Source organism: Penaeus monodon, chromosome 11 (assembly GCF_015228065.2).
Source record: "Penaeus monodon isolate SGIC_2016 chromosome 11, NSTDA_Pmon_1, whole genome shotgun sequence".
NCBI classification, from domain to species: Eukaryota; Metazoa; Arthropoda; class Malacostraca; order Decapoda; family Penaeidae; genus Penaeus; species Penaeus monodon.
Window position 1 is genome coordinate 8,426,324 of NC_051396.1, and position 22,500 is coordinate 8,448,823.

The 22,500-nt window shown below is 43.4% G+C and overlaps 1 protein-coding gene across 9 annotated transcripts in view; it reads left to right on the top strand.

The window, feature by feature from the left end:
- LOC119578716 (5'-AMP-activated protein kinase subunit gamma-2-like) overlaps window positions 1-22,500 on the top strand; it is a 214,802-nt gene that overhangs the window by 157,918 nt on the left and 34,384 nt on the right. For all 9 annotated transcript variants that reach the window (XM_037926313.1, XM_037926311.1, XM_037926309.1 and 6 more), the window contains one exon: window positions 18,679-18,694. In XM_037926313.1, the coding sequence (XP_037782241.1) occupies window positions 18,679-18,694 (16 nt within the window). The remainder of the gene's footprint in view (window positions 1-18,678; window positions 18,695-22,500) is intronic.

Genomic DNA, 22,500 nt, shown 5'->3' on the forward strand with positions numbered 1-22,500 from the left:
TCGTTCATAAAGTGAAAAGAAAGAAATATTCAAGATACACTTGTATAAAACACTAGTAATTTATAGTTTATAGTAAACTGTAGCTCACTTAAAACTATTGTTTTATTAAAAGAAGAAAAAAAATGCGGACAGAAAATTTTCTTTTTTCTTTTTTTCCGAACCTTGTTAATAAAAAATCTGCCATTTTATAGAAATACGGTATAAGGGAGTAAATAACTGTTCATTAGTGATGATAATGATAAAACGCAAGACGTTGAATCAGTATGAAGGTAATGTAAACAAGTAAATAAGTATTTAGAAAATGCACATAATATAAGCTCATAGGAAAATAATAATTCACATGTATTTTCTGTCTTTTATCTCTGAATAATATATATTATATATATATATATATATATATATATATATATATATATATATATATATATATATATATATTATAGGTACACACTAGCAGCATAAACAATTGAATATTTATCAGAAACTAAATATATCCATAAGAGCGAAATAGCAATATATTTTTAGGTGTGAACAGAGGCTATTATTTGATTTATTTTCCCCCCAAAGTTCTGTTTTCGGATCCTTTAACGACGGCGGCCCGGGAATTAGGTTAGGCGCCTGGAATTCGTTAATGAGTTCAGATTGCTCGCGTTCTAATTATTATCCTGTGTTGTTGTTATTATTGGTGTTGTAGGTTTTTTTTTTATATTTGTTTTATTTTTTTTTTTTTTTTGTTATTGTTGTCATTTTTATTAATGTTGCTATTGGTGTGCTATTATTGTTGTTGTTGTTGTTGTTATTATTTTAATTGTTATTATTTTTTTATTATTAATACTACTACTATTACTACTAATGTTTTTTTTTTTTTTGTTATCATTATCATTATTATTATTATTATTATTATTATTATTATTATTATTATTATTACTATCATTACTATTATTATAATTATTTTATCACTCTTATTGGTATTATTAATATTTGCACTATTATTATCATTATCATCATCATTACCGTCACCAATATCATTATTATTACTTTTGCTAAACTCTGTGTCCGATGGTTTAATCGTCACCTTTCGGAACAGATATAGAGTGGTTTCACGCACCAATAAATACAAAGGGAATGGCATTGATAAGAGGCAGGTTATCGCTAGGTACAGATCGGACAGTGTTTGAATATTTTATAACTTTTATACATACAGTAAATATTTGTCAGAGATATAATTTTTTTTTCTTCTTTTTTTAATTTTATCAGGGCCAATCAAAACCAATACTATTGATGCCCTATAACGTAGAAATAGAACAATTGTGATATGACAGGAGGACTTTCTGTATGTAAAAATGCGCAGTTGGGTTTGCGATGCCCGTGTCCTGCGGTGATGCCTTTCCATTGATACCCAAAGCACGTGGTTATATTGCTTAATGGGTATTCCTGGGCATGGCAGAGGTGTATACAGTTTGATTACATACGTACTGTTTAAGCAGGGGATAGATGTTTTGGAATAGTATATTTTGTGAAGATATGTATTCAGTATCATTGCAGTGTAGATACTTCATCAGTACAATGATATCGCATCTAAATATGTGATTGATTATGAAGAAGGAAAAAATATATACATATATATATACATACATATGTATATATATATATATATATATATAAAAATTATATATATAATATATATATATATATATATATATATATATATATATATGTATGCATATATATTTTTTTCTTCTTCTTCATAATTAATCACATATTTAGATACGATATCATTGTACTGACGCACACACACACACACACACACACACACACACACACACACACACACACACACACACACACACACACACACACACACACACACACACACACACACACACACACACACACATATATATATATATATATATATATATATATATATATATATATATATATATGTATGTATGTATGTATGTATGTATGTATGTATGTATAACTTTTAAAGGAAAAGCTTGTCTAACGCAATAACTTATCATAAAATCCACGATCCAAGCTACACACACTAGCAGTTGTGTGATTTCCGCCGTGAATAAGGCATTAATCATTCCTTACTCATAACACACGTCCCGTCTAGAGAGTCAATTATTCCGGATTGCGATGTAATTGGCTGTGAGTAAGCCACAATATTTTTATGTCTGATTATTTACTCATTATTGCATTTATGTACGAAATGGCGTGGGAGTAGCGTGAAGCCAAAGGATCCGTCAAGAGATCGGATCTTCTCTGATAATTTGCGATGAAAAGTCCAGTCGTAGGAAATTACGAATTATGTCGCCCGTGTTCTGAGCCTATTACATGTGGAATTAAATATGATTTACTCCTTGATGTTTCGGTTTAGTATGAAGAAGCAGAAAAGTATGCATATACACAGTACGTAGAGTGTCTATACGCGTCACATGGCTAGCATATAAACACACAACACGTATGGTGTTAAGCAGCGAATGATCATGTGGTATAATTCATAGACAGATCTCATCGCAGGCGCGTCTTCTGAGGCGGGGTAGCAGCCGGGAGGGAAGTGTCTATCATCGTGGACAGTTTCTCTCCTCTGTTGGCGCTGATAAGATGCCGTGATGTTCAGTTAAGGTTGGCGCGGTTGCAGGAGGTGGAGGGGATGAGGGAGGTCGGATGGGGGATTAGGGGAAAGAGGTGGGGAGGAGGGGGGAAGGGCGGAGGAAGGAGAGTTAGGGTGGAGGTGGAGAAGGTGTGTGTGGAAAGGGATGGGGGGGAAGGAGGAGGAGGAGGGGTGAGAGCGTTGGGAGAGGAAGGAGAGATAGGGTGGAAGTGGAGGGGGAAGGGGAGAAGGGAGTTGGGGAGGGGATTGAACGAAGGAGGTGGGGGAATTGGGGGGGGGGGGACAGTGGACTAGAAAGCAGAATTATGGAGGTGGTGGAGGAGGAGATTAATTTTGGCCTTTTGGAGGGGTAGGGAAGAGGGTGGTACAGAAAAGGGCTAAAGAGAAAGGAATAAAGCAGAGACGAGATGGGGGACAGAGAAGGAGGAAGAAGAACGAGAGGAGAAGGAAGAAGAAGAAGAAGAGGAGGAGGAGAAGGAGAAGAAAAGGACAGGATAAGAAAGGTGGGACGCCAAGTTGGATAAGCTAAGCCATAAAGGAAGGTACGATTAGTAGGACAAACTTGCCCGCTGCTTTCTGAACTTTATTAATATTGCTTTAATACTTAAAGTCTTGCACAAGTAATTATAGTTGTAATGTTGAAATAACGGTTAAGCAGTACTGAGGGATCGGCTTTCCATTTTCTATAGACGGCGGTTTCCTCTAGATGCTGTGGTCGGTCTGGATGCCTCTTCCTCGTCCGCAGTCGAGTGATTTGTCCCAGGCTTTTCCTTTTTCCTCTTGCTGCTCCACTTTCTCCTCTGGCTTTCTTCTTTCCTTCCTCCTCTCCTTCTTCCCTTCCTTCCTCCCTTCCTTGCGTGAGTGGGGGAGACGGGGGTAGCATTAGAGAGGGGGGGGAGGGAGAGGAAGAGGGGGATTGTAGACGTGAGTGAGAGATGGTGTAGGAATAGTTATGCGGGAGACGGAAAGGAGAGGGAGGTGAGAGGGATGCGATGGTGATGGGAGAGAGAAGGTAAGGAGGAGAGATCCTTGGAAAAGATAGGGGAGAAAATGATGAGGAGACGGAAAAAGGAAAGAATGGAGGAAGGAGGAGGAGGGGGAGAAGAAGGAGGAGGAGGAGGAGAAGGAGAAGGAGGAAGAGGAGGAGGAGGACGAGGAGGACGAGGACGAGGGGTAGGGGAAGGAGTGGTAAAGTGAAGGGAGTGAGAGGGGGGAGGGAGATGATATGGAGACACAGGGACGAGATAAAAGGGCAAATGAGTGGGACGATAGGAGGGAGATGGAACCAACCGATAAGAAAAGGAAATGGTGAAATTCGATGAAGTGCGAGGGAATGAAGAAGAGATGGAGATAAAGGAGAGGACGGTTACGCCAGCACTTTCTATGAGCCTCGTGACGTGAGGGGGGGGGGGCAAGGAAGGGGTAGGAGCTAAAAGGAAGAAAAAATAGGAGGAGAACAAATGATGATAAGGATGAGAATGATAATGGTAATTGTGATAATTATAAAAATAGTGGTAGTGATATTAATAATGATGATGATAATGTAATGATGATAAGAATAATAAGAATAATGATGATAATGATAATCATATTGATAATAATAATGATGATTGTTTAATGACGGTAATGATAATGATGATAGTAAAAATATTGATGATGACAGTGAGGAGGCGAAGGACAATAGTAATAATGGGTAGAAGTAGAGAAAAAGGCTAAAGAGAAAGGAATAAAGCAGAGGAGAAGAGAGGGGTGGACAGAGAAGGAGAAAGAAGAACGAGAGGAGGAGGAGGAGGAGTTACGCAGACCGTCATGCGCCTACCGGCCTGATTCTCCGCATACAGGATCCTCTTCCAGTGCCCATTACGAATTCTCCCTGTGTGTCATGTAACCTTTTTCTTCCCCCTCCTCTCCCTCCCACCCTCTCTCTCCCCCTCTCTTCCTCCCCTTCTCCCTCCCCATCCTCTCTCTCTCCCCCTCTCTTCCTCCCCTTCTTCCTCTTTTTCCCTTTTTCTCCCCTCCCTTCCTACCCTTCCCCCTCCCCACCCTCTCTCTCCCCTCCCTTCCTCCCCTTCTCCCCTCCCTTCCCCTTTTTCATTACCTGTTCTATGTGCCCCAAATCTTCCCCTGACCCCCCTCCCTCCCCCCCGTCCTTTCCTTTGTTGTTACTTTTGATAATATGATGCATGATTGGGAGTAATGTAATCTTATTTCTCTGCCCCGGTTCCTCGTTGTTTTGTTATATCTCTTTTGATTATTTGTTTACTTTCTTCTGTTCCATTTTTTTTTCAGTTTATTGTCCTCCTGATCTTTCTCCTACTTCTCCTCCTGTTCTTCTTTTTCTTCCTCCTCCTTCTCCTCCTGTTCTTCTTTTTCTTCCTCCTCCTCCTCCTCCTCTTCCTCCTCCTCCTCCTGTTCTTCCTCCTCCTCCTCCTGTTCTTCTTCCTCCACCGTCTCCTGTTTTTCCTACTCCTTTCCTCCTCCTCCTGTTTTTCCTACTCCTTTCCTCCTGATGCCCCTCCCTTTCTTCATCTTGCTGTTCCACCCTCTCTTCTTCCTTCCTCCCTTCATCCTTTCCTTCCCTCCTCCCTTTCCTTCCTTCCTTCCTCCCTTCCTTTCCTCCCTTCCTTCCTTCTTTCCTTCCTTCTTTCCTCCATCCATCCATCCAATTAACCCCATCTCCCCAATCGAGGAACAGTATTCGAGTTGGGAATTTATCCGGCGGAGACCTCATCATTAGTATCACTATTACCTACGGCCTTATTATTGGCGTTGTGAGTACAAGGCCGAGAAAAGAGGGATGTTTGTCGCAAAAGGTGATGTAAACACAGTGACTGACGTGCCGGCGTGCTGGGACACATCTCAAGTGATTGCGTCCGTGCATGATTTTGCGGAAGGGTGGCGGTGGGGGTAAGGGTAAGGGAAGGGGGAGGGGGAAGGATAAGAAAACTTTTGGGTGTTGGGGAGAACGGGGGGAAAGTAGAGAACGTTGAGAGGGAGAGAGAGAGAGAGAGAGAGAGAGAGAGAGAGAGAGAGAGAGAGAGAGAGAGAGAGAGAGAGAGAGAGAGAGAGAGAGAGAGAGAGAGAGGAGAGAGAGAGAGAGGGGGAGAGAGAGAGAGAGGGAGAGAGAGAGGAGAGAGGAGAGAGGAGAGAAAAGGGGGGAAGAGGGGGGAAAAAGAGAGAGAGAGAGGGAGAGAGAGAGAAAAGAAGAGAGAAGAGGAGGGGAGAGAGAAAAACGGGGGGGGGGAAATTTAAATTTAGGGGAATTTGGGGGAAAAGGGGTAAAAAGATTCAGAACGCCACATGTAACTGTTAAGTCATGTAGACCTTGTGGCAAAGGGGCCGCACCAGAGAAGAGAGAAAAGACAGACAAAAAAGAGAGGGAGAGGAGAAGAGAGAGGGAGAGGAGAGAAGAGAAGAGAGAGAAGAGAGAGAGAGGAGAGAGAGAGGAGCGACAAACACACTCAAAAAGGAGACAGAGCGGGGAGGTGAGGGAAAAGATGGGGCGGCGAGAAACGGGAAAGTCGCCCGAGGCTTGTTTTGGTCGAGAGGATAAAGGAGAAGGAGGAACACTTCTCCTTCATCAGGGTTAAGGGGAAGGGTGGAGAATTAGGGGAAGGGGAGAGGGTGAGGAGGGGGATAGGGAGGGGGAAGGGGGGAAGGGGAGGGTAAGGGGGGGAAAGGGGAAGGGTGGGGGGAAGGGAAAGGGGGGAAAGGGGAAGTAGAGGGTAATGGAGGAGAAGGGGAAGGGGGAAGGGAGAGGGTGAAGAAGGAGGGGAGAGGGTGAAAGAGCTAAGGAGATGGTGAAAAAAATGGAGAAGGTGAAGGAGGAAGGGTGGAGAGATTAGAAGGAAGGGAGACGGGGAGTGGAGAGGGTGTTGGAGGAAGGGAGAGAGGGAGGGGGGGGGCAAAGGAAAAAATTGGAGGGGGAAAAAGGTGGGGAAAAGGGGGAAAGGGGAGAGGGTGAAAGAGCGACGGAGATAAGGCCCCAAACATGCTACGGAAAAGGGGTTTTATAAGGGTCAGAGTTGACGTCACACTTACCGAAGTACCGTCAGTCAGCGGCCGATATTCTTGCGAAGCCTAATTAGTGAAACGGTATTCGTTGACGCTGCAGAAGGAGTTGTAGAGCCTCTTTCTGTCCCTCTCCCTTTCTTCCGCCCTCTCCTCCCCCGTCTCCCTTCTCACTCTTTGTGCGTCTTTGTTTCTGTGTGTGTGTGTGTCTTTCTTGTTCTCTCCCCCCTTTTTCCCCCTTTTCCCCCCCTCCCCCCTTCTCTCTCTCTTTTCTCCTCTCTTCTCCTTCCTCTTCTCTCTCTCTCCTTCCCTCTCCCTCTCTCTCTTCCTCCCCTCTCTCCTCTCTCTCTCCCCTTTTTCCCCCCCCCCCCCCCCCCTCTCCCTCTCTCTTCGGTTTTGGGACTTTCGTTTTTGGCTTCCCCCCCATGTGATGTGCAGCGCACGCCACCCCGGTCACGCCCGCAGTTCTGTCGGGGGCGGCCCGTTTGCTAACGCGTTAAGGACTGAACCCCAAAGGACGCCCTTTGGGCTTCTTCCCCCTCCTCGACGCTTCAGCGGCGCTTGCTGAGGCCCGGGGCAGAGCGGGAGCGGTCGAGCAGGCTCCTGCGGCACCTGCGAGTGGAGGAGTCCTAGCGCGGCTGATTGTATGTCGGGGCACGATTCTGGGTATCAATATTAATTTAGGGTGTATGCGCGCGCTCCCCGCCACAATACAAGGGTTTGTAAATTCCGCGTCTCGTGATGCACCCCCCTCTTCCCCCCTTCCCCCCTTTCCCCACCTTCTCCCCCGCCTGCTGTTATTCCTCTTGGTTATTCTTTTTCCTTCCTTGTTCGTCTCTTCCTCCTCCGCTTCGCTCTGGTGGCTAGTCGTACGCCTCGTTCTGATTTTCCTTTTCTTCGAATTGGGTTTCTTGTTTGTTCTTCATCCTGTTTTCCTTGTTCGTTCGTTCGTTTTCTTAAGCTTGCTTCTCTTCCTCCTCCTCCTCTTCTTCTTCTTTTTCTATTTCTTCTTCATCCTCTATCTTCTCTTCTTCTTTTTCTTCTTCTTCAACTTCATCTTCATCCTCCATGTTCTCTTCTTCTTCTTCTTCTTCTTCTTCTTTCTCCTCCTCCATTTTTCCCCTCCCCTCCTCTTCTTTTCTTCATCCTCATCTCCTCCTCCCCCTTTCTCCCCCCCCACTCCCCCCCTTCCCCTCTCCCTTCCCTCCCCCTCCTATCTCCTTCTTTTCCCACCTCTTCCCTCTCCCCCCCTCCCCCCTTTTCCCCTTCTTCCCCCCCTCCTCCCCCTCCCCCTCCCCCTCCCCTAGTTTCCCCAATATCAGCAGGTGTTGCCGTCATCCTCACATCCCCTTTTATTAACCCCCTTCCCCCCCTCCCCCCCACCTTTGTTTTACCTGTCCGTACTCAATAAATCCATCCAGATTTACCAAAGCTTACCAATACACCAATCTCTCCCCTCCCCCCTCAATGAAGATAAAAAAAAGCTGGTTGGTTGAATTCTTGTTTATTGTGTGTGTGTGTGTGTGTGTGTGTGTGTGTGTGTGTGTGTGTGTGTGTGTGTGTGTGTTCGTTCTTTGTCTTGATATTATTACTAGTATTGTTATTATTTTTGGATTTCCTGTTTAGTCAGCGGGTCTTTTTATTCAGCAATTTTGATTTGATGAATTCATTTTATGTCGTTTTTTTATTTATATTTTATTTTATTATTATTGTTTTTCTTTTTTTTTCAACGAATCGGCGGAGTTTTAAGGAGACTTTGAGATCTCTGGTCCCAGGCGACGCAGGATTGCATCGTAAATTTGCGGTTTTTAAGCCTGGCCTATCTGGGCCCTTGGGTTGTTAGCGAATTCAAATCCTGGCTTTTCTTGTTGTGAAGTTCTTGAGACTTTCTTCGTTTGGCTTTATGGAAGGGAGGAAAGGAGGAGAAGGGAAATGAAGGAAGGATATACAATGACGGAATAAAATCGGAGGAAAAATTTAGAGGGGAAAAGAAAAGGGGGAGAGAGAGAGAAGAGAGAGAAGAGAGAGGGGAAGAAGAGAGGAGAAGAGAGAGAGAGAGAGAGAGAGAGAGGGGGAGGGAGAGAGAGAATTCAGATTCAGAAAAAAAGGCAAATAAACGGACCATAACGCAAAATTAAAGGAGAAACTTCGAAAACATCAAAAAAAAATACTTAAAAACCGAGGAACGAACGACAAAGGCAATGAGAGGGAAGAGAAGGGGGGGGGGGAAAGGAGGGAGGGAGAGGGGGATTTCGTCGTTTTTACCTTTGGGGGGTGGGGTATGACTACGTCCGTGTGTGCGTGCCGTGGCTGCGAGTGCGATCATGTGCGTGTGTGTGCATGCATCCTGCTTCGCCTTCTCGTCCTGCGAGTGTTGTGTCCTCGGCCCGGTCCTGCGCCCCCGGTCGTGGGGTTGTTCCCTCTGCGTCGAAACCCGCCGTTGTTTTTTTCCCCCGCCTTTATTGGCCTTTTTTTAATCTTTCTTATCTTTTTTATCTCTCTCTTCTGTTTCTTGAGCACATTCTTGTGTTTCTGGTTTTTTTTTTGGTTTTTTTTTTTGTTGGGTCTTTTACTTTCCTGCGCCTGGTTTTGGTTTTTCTCCTTTTTCCCCTTTTTCTCTCTCCTCTTTTTTCTTCCTCTCTTTTTCTCTTCTCCCCTCCTCCTCTTCTCTCTCCTTCTCTCTCCTCTTCTCTCTCCTCTCTCTCTCTTTTCTCTCTCTCCCTTTTTCTCTCCCCTCTCCTTTTCTTTCTTTTATTTCTTGTAACGCGTCGTGATTAGTGTCACATGTTCGTGTACGTTCGTGCGTGCGTGCTTTTGTGACCGTCCTCGTTTCTTTCGTTATTTGAATTCCGTAGCAGTGCTATAGGGGCTTTTCCCCTCTCTCTTACTAGCTTATACTTGTGAAATCTGTATTTTTCCGGTTTGGGAGTTTGGGAGATGCATACTTCGTCGTTGATTCGGCCTCTTGGTCCTCTCTGCCTCCGTCTCTTTCTGTCTCGTTCTCGTGTTATTGATTCATTTTTGGCTGTGTGTTTGATTTTTCTTGTCTCTGTCTCTTTGTCTGTGTTTCTTTTTTTCTCACCTTCGCTCTCTCTCTCTCTCTCTCTCTCTCTCTCTCTCTCTCTCTCTCTCTCTCTCTCTTACTTATATGCAGTTCTCTCTTTTACTCTTTCTCCCTATCTCTCTCATTCTCTCCCCCATCCACTCTTTCCCCTCCTTTACGTGCATGTATTTGCACCGTTGGGCCGCCCTCATAAATTTCTTAGGAACTCTCCCGAATTCTCGACATTACCATCCCTCTTCTCTCGTGGCGCCTCTTGTCCTGGATCTCTCTCTCCCTCTCCCTCCCCCTTCCCCCTCTCCCCTCTTCGTCCTCCTTTTCTCGTTTATATCATATCCTTCGCTTCTTCCCTCCTTCGGTCCTTCGTTATTGTTTTCTTTCAGTTCCGTCTGCTTCTCCTTCTTGTGTTCTTTTCTTTTCTTTCTCACTCGTGTTGTGTCTCTGTCTCTCTCTGTCTCTGTCTGTCTGTCTCGCTCTCACTCTCGCTCTGCTCTCGCTCTCGCTCTCTCTCTCGCTCTCTCTCTCGCTCTCTCTCTCTCTCTCTCTCTCTCTCTCTCTCTCTCTCTCTCTCTCTCTCTCTCTCTCTCTCTCTCTCTCTCTCTCTCTCTCTCTCTCTCTCTCCTCTCTCCTCTCTCCTCTCTCTCACTTTTCTCTGTGTCTCTCCTTCCTTCCCATGACTCCCCTCGGTACCGACGCCTTTTAGCTCATTATTCTCAATTCCTCTTTATTTTCCACATTGTGCTTCTCTATTTCCTTTTCCCTTCCTCTCTCATTCCCTCTCTTTCTCACTCCCCCTAAGAGTTTTTTTTTTTTTTTTTTTTTTTCCCCTCCTTGCCTTTCATACTCTTAATTCATCCCCCCCCATACCGCCCTGCCCACTACCCCCTGTCCCCGATCTCGTTTAATGGTTGTAATAGCTGCTGACATGGTGATTGTCACGTGTAATAGGAGTGTGTGAAGTCATGGAGAGGGAGAGGGAGAGGGAGAGGGAAGGAAGGAGGGGGGAGGGGAGAGGGAAGGGGAAAGGGGGATGGGGATGGGGGAAAGGGGTGGAGGGGGAGAGGGAAGGAAAGGGGAAAAAGGAAGGGAATTTTTTTTAAATTTGGGGAAAAGGGGGAGGGGAAAAGGGGGGGGGTTTTCCAAATGGAGAGGGGGGGGAAAAAGGGGGAAAAAAGGGAAAGGGGGGGGGGGGGGGAAAGGGGGGGGGGGGGGGGGGGGGGGGGGCCCCGGGGGGGGGGGGGGGGGAAAAAAAAATTTTTTTTTTTTTTTTTTTTTGGGGGGGGGGGGGGCCCCCCCCCGGGGGGGTGGGGGGGGGGGTTTTTTTTTTTTTTGGTGGGGGGGGGGGGGGAAAAAGGGGGTTGTGTGTGTTGTTTTTGGTGTTGTTTTTTTTTTTTGGGGGGGCGGGGGAAAAAGGGGAGGGGAGGGGGAGGGGGGGGGGGGGGGGGTTTTTTAAAAAAAAATTTCCCCCAAAGGAACTCCCCCCCACCCTGAGGGATCTGTTGTAATAATTTTTTGTGTTTGTGTGTGTTTTATTATATATATATATATTAAATATTATATATATATATATATTTTCTTTTAATTATAATTAATACTTAAAATTTAACATATATTTTAAAATATTATATTACTTTAAAATTAATATTAATTATATATTTATTTATTTTAAAAAAACCCCCCAACCCCCCCCCCCCCCCACCCCCCCCCACACACAAAAAAAACCCCAAAACCCCCAAAAACCCAACGGGGGTTTGGTGGGGTTTTGTGTGTGTGTGTGTGTTTTTGTGGTGTTGTTTGGGGTTGTGGGGTTTGTGGTGGTGCGGGGGGCCCCCTTTTTTATTTTTGGGTTTTTGGGGGAAAAGAGAGAAAGTGAGTGAGGGAATGAGCGAGTGAGTGTGAGTGAGCCAAAAGCACACGCAGAGAACAGAATGTCAAAGCAACACGCAAGATCGGTCCACGAGCACATCACGTGTCGGCCCGGCCTCCGCTCTCTCTCTCTCTCCCTCTCTGCCTCTCCCTCTCTCTCTCTCTCCCTCTCCCTCTCTCTCTCTCTCTCCCCTCTCTCTCTCTCTCTCCTCTCTCTCTCTCTCCTCTCTCTCTCTCTCTCTCTCTCTCTCTCTCTCTCTTCCTCCCTCTCCGTCCCTCTCTCCCTCTCCCCGAGCCGGCTCCAGGACGTAGCAGTCAGTACCTTCTCCTCCTTGCCAATACGGTCCTATTGGCGGGAGAAAACGTACTTTTATGCGCGAAAAAATAGCAGTACATCCGGCGATTTTGCTGTGTTATTTTTAGTTGTGCTAATCTTGACGCTGTGGTTGTTCAGGCTTGTGCAATTTGGCGGTTTCGGGGCTGTGGCTTTGCATTGGAATCTGGGGTGTGTGGGGGGGGGGTTGCTGCTGCCTCTTGCGTGGTGCTGTTGTTACAACTTCGCAAGAGGGAGGGAAACTTTGGCTGTCGAAGATTTTTTTTGTGTGTGTGTTTCTCTTTTTTTCTCTTTGTTTTTTTCTGTCTTTTTTCTCATTGCTGTCTTCTCCCTTTTTCTCTCTGTTTTCTCTCTCTTTTCTCTTTTCTCTCTTTTCTTTTTCTCTCCTTTTCTCTCTCTCTATCTCTATCTCTTTTCTCTCTCTTCTCTCTCTCTTATCTCCCTCCCTCCCTCCCTCCCTCCCTCTCCCTCTCTCCTCCTCTCTCTCTCTCTCTCTCTCTCTCTCTCTCTCTCTCTCTCTCTCTCTCTTCTCTCTCTCTTCGCCGCCTTCTCCCCCTCCCCCTCCCTGCCGTCATCTCCACTTGAAGCTTCTACTTTTTCCTGTTCTCTTTTATCTTGCTTATTGAGGTTGAATGTCAGATCTAAATACTTCGAATGCGTTGGAGTGAGAGAGAAGTATTTGTGTTATAGGGAAGTCGCTCTCTTCTCGTCTCGTCTCTTCTCGTCTCTTTTCTTTCTTGTCTTGTCTTCTTTTCTTTTCTCTATTTCTCTTTCTCTTCTCTTCTTTTCTCTATTTCTCTCTCTCTTCTTTTCTTTTCTCTTCTTTTCTCTGCCTCTCTCTGTCTCTCGCTCTCTGTCTCTCGCTCTCTCTCTCTGCATTTTTGCGCACGTTCTATTCAGTATCTCGGGCGAAGCAGCAGTTCTACGCACTTTATAAAACCACAACTTAGGAGAAATGACTTCCGGTATTCCCGTCCCGGTCAGTCTACCCGTCAGGTTAATTAAGAGCTACAGCAAGACATTCACCTGGCGAAAGTTGGCAACTGAGCCACCCGCGGTCGTTCCCTGTGACGTCACGAAGGTTGATAAATAAGGAAAATCTGTTTTGCTTTTCGCATTAATTTCAGATTTTTTTTTTTTTATCTCGCCCCTTTTTCTCTTTCTTTGTTCCCGCGAGAATATTTGAATTACAAGACCCGTGTGTTGATGAGGTCAGCCCTTCATGAAAGAAAGTAATAACCATGAATATAACATAGGTTCCAGAGTCTCTCTATCTCATAGTTTAAAAAAAAAATTGCTTTTTTATAATGTTTGGGAGATTGGTATGCAGATTTGGGCTCTGTGTCCCTTTCTATCCCCGTCTGTCTCTCTGTTTCTGTCTTTAATCTTTTTATCTCTTAATTTCTCCCCATTCTTCTCCTTTCCTCTCCTCTCCTCTCTTCTTCTCTCGTTTTCGTGTATTTAAAAATCCAGGTTGAAGGAATGCTTGATTTTTTGTTGTTGTTGTTGTTTTTATAATTGTTATTATTATTTGTCAATCTTTAATTGAGATTCTCCGATCTTCTTTCACCGTCCAATCCAGGAAATCAGTTTCTTCAAGACGTAAAAAAAAACAACTTTAAGAATGCTCTCAGGCCGCAGAAATTTAAGGAACATTTGCAGAAAAATTTCAAGAAATTTCAGAAGTTTAAGGAATGTTTACAGAAGTTTAAGTAACATTTACAGAAGTTTAAGGAATGTTTACAGAAGTTTAAGGAATGTTTACAGAAGTTTAAGTAACATTTACAGAAATTTAAGGAATGTTTACAGAAGTTTAAGTAACATTTACAGAAATTTAAGGAACATTTTCAACCGAAGCCTATTTTGTGAAACTGTAGGCAGGCGGAACACGAACGAGTTTTGTGAGGTTCTTGTTTGTGTTTCTTTTAAGTCCTTTTAAGTTTATTTTTTTTTTTTATTTGTTTTTTGTTTATATTTCGATTTATTTCTCCTTTTTTGTTATCAGTCGTAACCAGAATTCAAGAGTTTTTTTCGAGGAGGTAACTTTTTTTTCTTACATTTCAAGACATTAAGGCGCATTTGAGGATGTTTAGTGTGTAGTACTGTGTGTGTGTAGGATGTGTTAGTTGTAGTATTGTGATGTTAGTGTTTCGAGTGTTAGTATTGTGTGTTTAGGTGTGTGTCGAGTGTTAGTCTGTGCAGATGAAGGAATGAAGAAGTGTAGAGTGAATTTAAGAAAGAGAGATGTTAGCAGAGAGGAGATTAGAGGTAGAGATGAGAGAAGAGAGAGAGAAGAAAATTTAGACAAAGTTTTACGTAGAAACGTAGCAGAGAGTTAAAGTCGTAAGAGTTTCCTTCTCACAAGGCGTCTCGTAACATTTTGTACAACTCTTTGACGTTTTTTTGCTCTTTATCGTATGCTCTCTTTTGTTTCAAGTCTGCATGACAGTCAAAAATGTACAGTTGTTGAGAATTTCTGCCCCCAAGGTTTGCAAGGCGCGCACTTTTTTTTAGCGTAATAATGTTGTATGCATTTTTATTCGTGTGTTGTTGATTTGGAGCTGAGTTGATGAACCTCATCGAAGATTTGAGTCGACATAGCGCTCGCGCATGACTCGAGGATCGATGTTCTAGTATATGAGATTATGCATGAGCGCCGGGCACAATCAGGTGATGACAAAGTACAACAGTCAAGGATGTAAAGTTAAAGACCCCCCCCCCCCCCCGCCACAGCTTCTTCCTTCTCCAGTCGTCGACTTCGTAAACATACTTTGTACGAACTTCTTTGAACAGATATTTTATGCTCACTTATATCGTATGGACTTCTGCGATTTCAAAGATCTGCATGACAGTCAAAAATGTACGTTGTGAAATTCTTGCCCCCAAGGTTTGCATGGCGCAGCACCTTTTTTTTAGCGTAAATAAATTACTGATATCCATTTTATATCTCGTGTTGTTTGTTTTCGGATCTGAGATTTGCATGACCTCATCAAGATTTAGTCGACATAGCGACTCGCGCATGACTCGCAGGCATCCGATGTTCTGTATACTGTATATTATGCACTGGCGCCCGGGCACAATCAAGGTGAATGACAAAGACAACAGTCAAGGATAATTGGAGACTACCCACCCCCCCGCCTCCCTCGTCCCATTTCAGGCCTCCTACCTGTCTCTCTCTCTCTCTCTCTCTCTCTCTCTCTCTCTCTCTCTCTCTCCTCTCTCTCTCTCTCTCTCTCTCTCTTCTCTCTCTCTCTCTCCTCTCTCTCTCTCTCTCTCTCTCTCTCTCTCTCTCTCTCTCTCTCTCTCTCTCTCTCCCTCCCCCTCCCTCCCTCCCTCCCTCCCTCTGCCTCTCCATCTCTTCCTCCCTCTTTCACTCTTTCTTTCCATCCATCCATTTATCCATCCCGCCTTTTCCCATATTTTCTCCGGAGCTCTTGATCGTGATTTTTATTCAGTGTCCTTTATTCTTCCACTCCATCTTCTTTGCCTTTTTCCAATGTTCCCTTCCGTCCTTTCGCTCTCTCTCCTTTATCCTTTGCTTTTTTCTACCCACTATTCCTTCTTCTTTTATTCCATAGTGGCTGTTTTCTTTTTCTTTTTTTTTCTTTTTTTCTTTCCGTCTCATCATCTGTTTCTCGCTAGAGATGGTCGCCTAGCCCTATTACCCGTCTTGTGCGCGGTATGTGGCATAACTCTTTATTAGTGCAAGTACAGCCAGCTTTTAAGGCTTAGTTTCCCTTCCTGGTCTGAGGTTTTAGCTTCCCTCTTGACGTGAGGTTGGTCGCTCGCCATTTTGCGTAGCTTTAGTTCTGGGTGTGAGGTTGAGGTTGCTGTCCTCTATGGGGTAATTCCTTCTGCGACGTTGGGAGTGCCACTCTGTGAGAGTTTTTATTCGTGTTGTGAAATTTGAGTGACATTCTGTGGGGGGGTTTTATTGATTTCGTGAGGTTTGAGAGCCATTCTCCGTAGTTGTTGTGAGAGCGGGTTTGGACGCTAGTGTGTTATGTGAAGTTATGTAAGGTTTAATGTATCTTTGTTTAGTTGTTTAGTGTTTAATGTGTGTTTGTTTAGTGTTTGGTGTCTCTTTGTTTAGTGTTGTGTTTGATCTGTATTTCTTACTTTTTGTATTTATGTGATTTATTTATTTTGTTTAGATCCTTTTTAGACGAAATTTTTTTTCTCTCTTCTTTCTCTCTCTTTTCTCTACGCGTCATCTCTTCTCTCTCTCTCTCTCTCTCTCTCTCTCTCTCTCTCTCTCTCTCTCTCTCTCTCTCTCTCTCTCTCTCCTCTCTCTCTCTCTCTCTTCTAATTTGTCATTTACGAGACCTTCCTTATTAAAACTTGCAGCGCCCTTTCACCCTTTCCTAAACCCCGTTTGATCTTTCCTCCCTCATCTCCCCTTTCGTAAAAGAAGCCAAAACAAAATAAAAAAAAATATCCTTTACCAGAGAAGCGTCACGTAGACTAGAGATTGAGTGTGATTGCGTTTAAGTTGCGTGTGATAAATGTGTGTGACTGAGGTTCCACATTCATCGTCATATCCTTTGGCCTCCTAAACCCGACGCCTCCTCCCACGCCCACTTATGCCCACGCCCTTGCCCTTCTCCCCCCCCCCCTATTCGCCCCTCCCTTGCAAATGTACCGAGATGCTTATACCCTTCCCGCCCAACCCGCTTTCCTCGCGCATATGTACCCATTCGACCATATTCTCTTGCTTAATGTATCCACCAAGCGCCAGCCATCACGCCCACTGTGTCCTCCCGCCCCTACATTTGCATCCCGAGTGACATTCCCTGCCCTTTCCCCGACGTCTTCACGCCCGCTGTATCCCGTACCTACGCCTACGTCTTAACACTTCCACGCCCATGTATCCCCAGCGTGTACCCACACCACCGGGGTCTAACTCACTAACTCCTTCCCACACCCACATCCTCACGCCCACTGTGTACCCTATCTGCGTATATACATTCCCATGCCCAGAGTAGTCTGCGTGTTGAAAAGAGGCATTCCGCTCCGTATGCCGTTGGCGAAGGAGCTGGACGTTTTATGAATCGAAGACTGCGCAGTTCTTCAGTCTGTTTTCTCCTCCTTTGTTTTACTTGATTTTTTCCTCGTTTTCCGCTTCTTCTTTTGGCTACACTTTCTTCTCCTTCTTCCTCTTCGGTTTCGGTTGCTTTTACTGCTTCTTTTTCTCCTCCTCCTCCTCCCTCTCCCCCTTTTGTTTTGCGTTCCATAACACATGGATTTCTTCGCTCGGCCTTTTCTTTTATTTCATGTTGCACTAAAGGTTGAATGTTATCCTAGTCGTTATTGGTTTGCCTTTCTTTATTTCTTCCTGTGTTTCTTTCTTTCATCCATTCTTTCCTTCTATTCCTATTTTACTTGCTTTCTCTCCTTCTCCCTCCTTTTTTATCCGTCCTTTCCGTTCTTTCCCCCCTTTTTCACTTCCTTCCCTGTTTTCTTTCTTGCTTTCTATCTTTCTTCCTTTCTTTCTTTCTTTCGTTCTTTCTTCCTTTCTTTCTTTCGTTCTTTCTTCCTTTCTTTCTTTCGTTCGTTCTTTCTTTTGATCTCTCTCTCTCTCTCTCTCTCTCTCTCTCTCTCTCTCTCTCTCTCTCGTCTCTCCCCCTCCCTCCCTCCCTCCCTCCCTCCCTCCCTCTTCCTCCCTCTCGTCCTTTCTTGATTTTAATCTTTCTTTCTTTTTTTACATTTCTTTTTTCCTAATGCAAACTCAATCGATGTTTTTCCTGCACGTACTGTTATGACACGCGAATTTCCGGCAGGTCTTGATAGGCGATCCGCGTGTCCTTCCTCCTTACCTGTGTCACAACTCTCTCCTCTCTCTCTCTCTCTCTCTCTCTCTCTCTCTCTCTCTCTGTGTCTCACTCTCTCTCTCTCTCTCTCTCTCTCTCTCTCTCTCTCTAACGCTTCATTTTTTCGTTATGTTTGTCTGTCTGTGCCTCTCTTTTTTATTCTTCATTATTACTATAATTTTCTTTTGTTGTTTGTGTTATTATTTCTATTGTTGGTGAGTTATTAGTTGTAGGATAGGTAGCAGTAATTATTGTTGTTATTTTTATTATTGTTATTATTATTGATAGTGTCATTATTATTGTCATTATGGATATTGCTGTTGCTATTGTTATTATTATTATCATCATCATCATCATCATCATCATCATCATCATCATCATCATCATCATCATCATCATTTATCATTATTATTATCATCATTATTATTATTGTTATTATTATCGTTATTGTTATTCTTATCCGCATCACAACTGATTCGCAGCGGTCTTGCGAAATCGATTTCCAAATGCAACCCGTGCAACATTGCATTAACCTTCAAGGCTTATTGCTTTACTCGGAGCTCAATCATATATTAGTTATTACGATTTATTTTATATATTCAGTTTGCAACTACAGTGTGCATAAGCGGCCAATATGCCATCGGGTCAACGTGTTGCTGAAACGAAACTCTAGGCAAAACTTGTTAAAAACATGTTTTGGTTATGTTGTTTAATGTAATTGGCCCATTTCTATTATTTTTAGTAGGATTTTTTTTTTTTTCGGGTTTTTTTTTTTCTTTTTTTCTCTTTTTTTTTAATACTAAATCTGTATTTTGTGAACAGCCGAGTAACGGGAACAAATAGATGATTAGTTTAGCAATTACATAAATTCATGAATTATTAATTGTAGTAGTTTTTTTGGTTAAAGTTGTATTATGCATTTTGCTATTTACATTTAGCTTTGATTAATTTGCGTTTCCTTTTGTCTTTGCAGAAATATGGCGACAAAGGTAAGCGCATATCATATGGATAAGTAAAGTGCGTTAGTTGGAAATGTTTATCGTACAGTCAAAGGTAAGTTTACATTATATAAGTATATGTCCACATTTTATTTATACATACGTACATACATTCATACATTTCACACACACACGCACACGTACGTACAACCCCCCCCCCCCCACACACACACACACATGTGCCACAATAAGAGATAAAATTATATCGTGACGTTTCGAAACGCCAAGAGTTCCTCGTCAGACGGATAAATAACCAAGATGAAACGCATTCATTTTGGTTATTTATCCGTCCGATGAGGCACTCTTGGCGTGTTCGAAACGTCACGATGTAATTTCATTTCCTACTTTAGCTGTTTTCCTATTCATATATATATATATATATATATATATATATATATATATATATATATATATATATATATATATACATATACATATACATATATATTCTCACACACATTCATATATATATATATATATATAATATATATATATATATATATATATATATATATATATATACATACATATATATATATATTCTTCTTCTTTTAACGGTAGTTTCATGTCTGAGCCGCCGTGGTCACAGCATGATACTTAATTGTAGTTTTCATGTTGTGATGCTCTTGGAGTGAGTACGTGGTAGGCTCCCCAGTTCCTTTCCACGGAGAGTGCCGGTGTTACCTTTTAGGTAATCATTCTCTCTATTTATCCGGGCTTGGGACCAACACATGACTTGGGCTGGCTTGGCCACCCAGTGGCTAGGTAGGCAATCAAGGTGAAGTTCCTTGCTCAAGGAAACAACGCGTCGGGCGGTGACTCGAACCCTCGAACTCAGATCGCCATCATGACAGTCTTGAGTCCGATGCTCCAACCTTTCGGCCACCGCGGCCTTGACGATCATGGGCTTCCATGATTTTCTCTTAGCAATTTTGATCGGTGGTTTGCCATTGCCTTCCGCCCGGTGTTTTTTTTTTTTTTTTTTTTTTTTTTTTTTATCGAGTCATCATCTCCATTTACCCGGCACTGACTTGGGCTGGCTTGGCCACCCAGTGGCTAGGCAGGCAATCGAGGTGAAGTTCCTTGCCCAAGGGAAAGAACGCGCCGGCCTGTGACTCGAACCCTCGAACTCAGATTGCCGTCGTGACAGTCTTGAGTCCGACGCTCTAACCATTCGGCCACCGCGGCCCATATATATATATATATATATATATATATTATATATATATATATATATATATATATATATATATATATATATATATATATATATATGTCTGTATGTGTGTGTGTGTGTGTGTGTATGTGTGTGTGTGTGTGTGTGTATGTGTGTGTGTGTGTGTGTGTGTGTGTGTGTGTGTGTGTGTGTGTGTGTGTGTGTGTGTGTGTGTGTGTGTGTGTGTGTGTGTGTGTGTGTTTTTGTGTGTGTGATATATATATATATATATATATATATATATATATATATATATATATATATATATATATATATATATATATATATGGGTGTGTGTGTCTGTGCGTGAGGAGGAGGATGCTCTCTCATGCATGGGTCACCATGACTCATCGTGTGAAAGCGTAACTTTAAGTGATGGCCTCGGATTTCAAATACACACAAAAGGCCATACTTGCTTGTCCATGGACACGGCATACACGCACGGAAATGGATAAAGATGAATAAATACATATGTAAATAAAACATACACATACACATCATCATCATGAAACGGAATGATCATTGGGCACTTACACGCGCACGCACACGCACACGCACACGCACACGCACACGCACACGCACACGCACACGCACACGCACACACACACACACACACACACCACACACACACACACACACACACCACACACACACACACACACACACACACACACACACACACACACACACACACACACAGCCAGACCCACATTCATACCAACTTCCACACGCGCTCACCCACCACCACCCGTCAACCAGGACAAGCAACCGCAAGCAACCGCAAGCAACCGCAAGCAACAGAGCCCAACCACAGGCACTCCGTTTTCTGAAGCTGCCCCGCACGCCCACAGCCACGGGGCGAGAAAGTGAGTGCTGGTTCTGTGAGCCTGACGGAGCAACGGACCTCGGCGTGGAGTCGCTCGCTTAGGCGTTACTTTTCCTTGCTCTGTGCGGGTGTGTATATAATCTGTTAATACATATGTAGTGTGTGTATGTATACACACACACATACATACTTACATACATTCATACGTACATACATGCATACATACATACATACATACATACATGCATACATACATACATACATACATACATACATACATACATATATATATATATACATATATATATGCCTCCATGCAGGCACACACACACACACACACACACACACACACACACACACACACACACACACACACACACACACAACATACATACATACATACATACATACATACATACATACACATTTGTATGCATCGATATGTACATCTATATGTACAGACATACATACAAGTATTTATACGTACATACATGCATACATATGTACATTTATACATACAAACTTTCCTGCCTAAATACATACATACATACATGCACATACACATATCCATACACACATTCCCTCCCTCCTCTTCTGTCTCTTTCTCCCCCTTTCTCCACCCTTTCCTCCCTCACTCAATCTAACCGAACCTCCTCTCATTCCCCTTTCTTGGACTTTGTATTTCCTCGTTCGCTTCCCATTTCTTTCCTCTCCCATTTCCTTCTCTCTCTCTCTCTCTTTTATCATGCTATCGTCCCCATTCCTCTCTTCCCCGTGTTGGCCCTCAGTAAGTGGTAAATTGACAGTGTTTTTCAATTGTGATGATAGAGTATTGGGGAAAGGGAGAGGGAGAAGGAGGATGAGAAAGAAAAGGAGGGAGGGAAAGAGAGAGAGAGAAGGAGAGGGAGAGGGAGAAGGAGGAAGGAGGTGAGGGAGAAGAAAAGGAGGAGAGGGAAGGGAAGAGGAGGAAGGGGAGAAAAGAGAAAGAGAATGAAAGATAAGGGGGAAGAGAAGAGGGAGAAGGAGAGGGAAGGTGAGAAAGAAAAGGAGAAAGAGAAGAGAAAGAAGGGGAAGAGAGGGAGAAAGAAAGTGAGAAAGAAAAAGGAGGAGAGAAAAAAAAGGAGGAGAGAGAGAGAGAGAGAGAGAGAGAGAGAGAGAGAGAGAGAGAGAGAGAGAGAGAGAGAGAGAGAGAGAGAGAGGCAGAAAACCAGAAAGACAACGAAGAAGAGAGACAGACAACGAGACAGACAGACAGCAAAAAATAAGTTAGCGAGTGGATAATTAAAAGCGAGTGAAATACGGGGCGCTAGCTGTGTCTGTTGCGATAAAGGCATCATTGTGTCAAGATGTTGCCGAAAGGTGATTGTTTTTAAATGTTGACGAAATCGCTTCAAATTGCAATACTTTGTAAAACAACTGACGGCTAGGACTTTCTAGAATTTGCTGCATTTTTATTATCCATTTGAAATACATTTGTAAAACCGGAAGCACAAAAATTTGACTGTCTCAAGACAGTTTTATATTCCGACTTTAAATAAGTACTTGGAAACAGTGGCCCGCATAGCGTCATGCGAGAGAATACGTCTCTCTTTCTCGCCTCTCCCGTTACAATTTAGTCCCCAATAAGATCACATTCGAAATCAAATCGAGACTGAATGGCATACACGTTGCGCTCCGAAACAAGGGAGTGGCTCCAGGTGAGGGAAAGCGCTATCTGCCAGGAACGAGCGATAAGATACAAGTGCGGGTTATCTG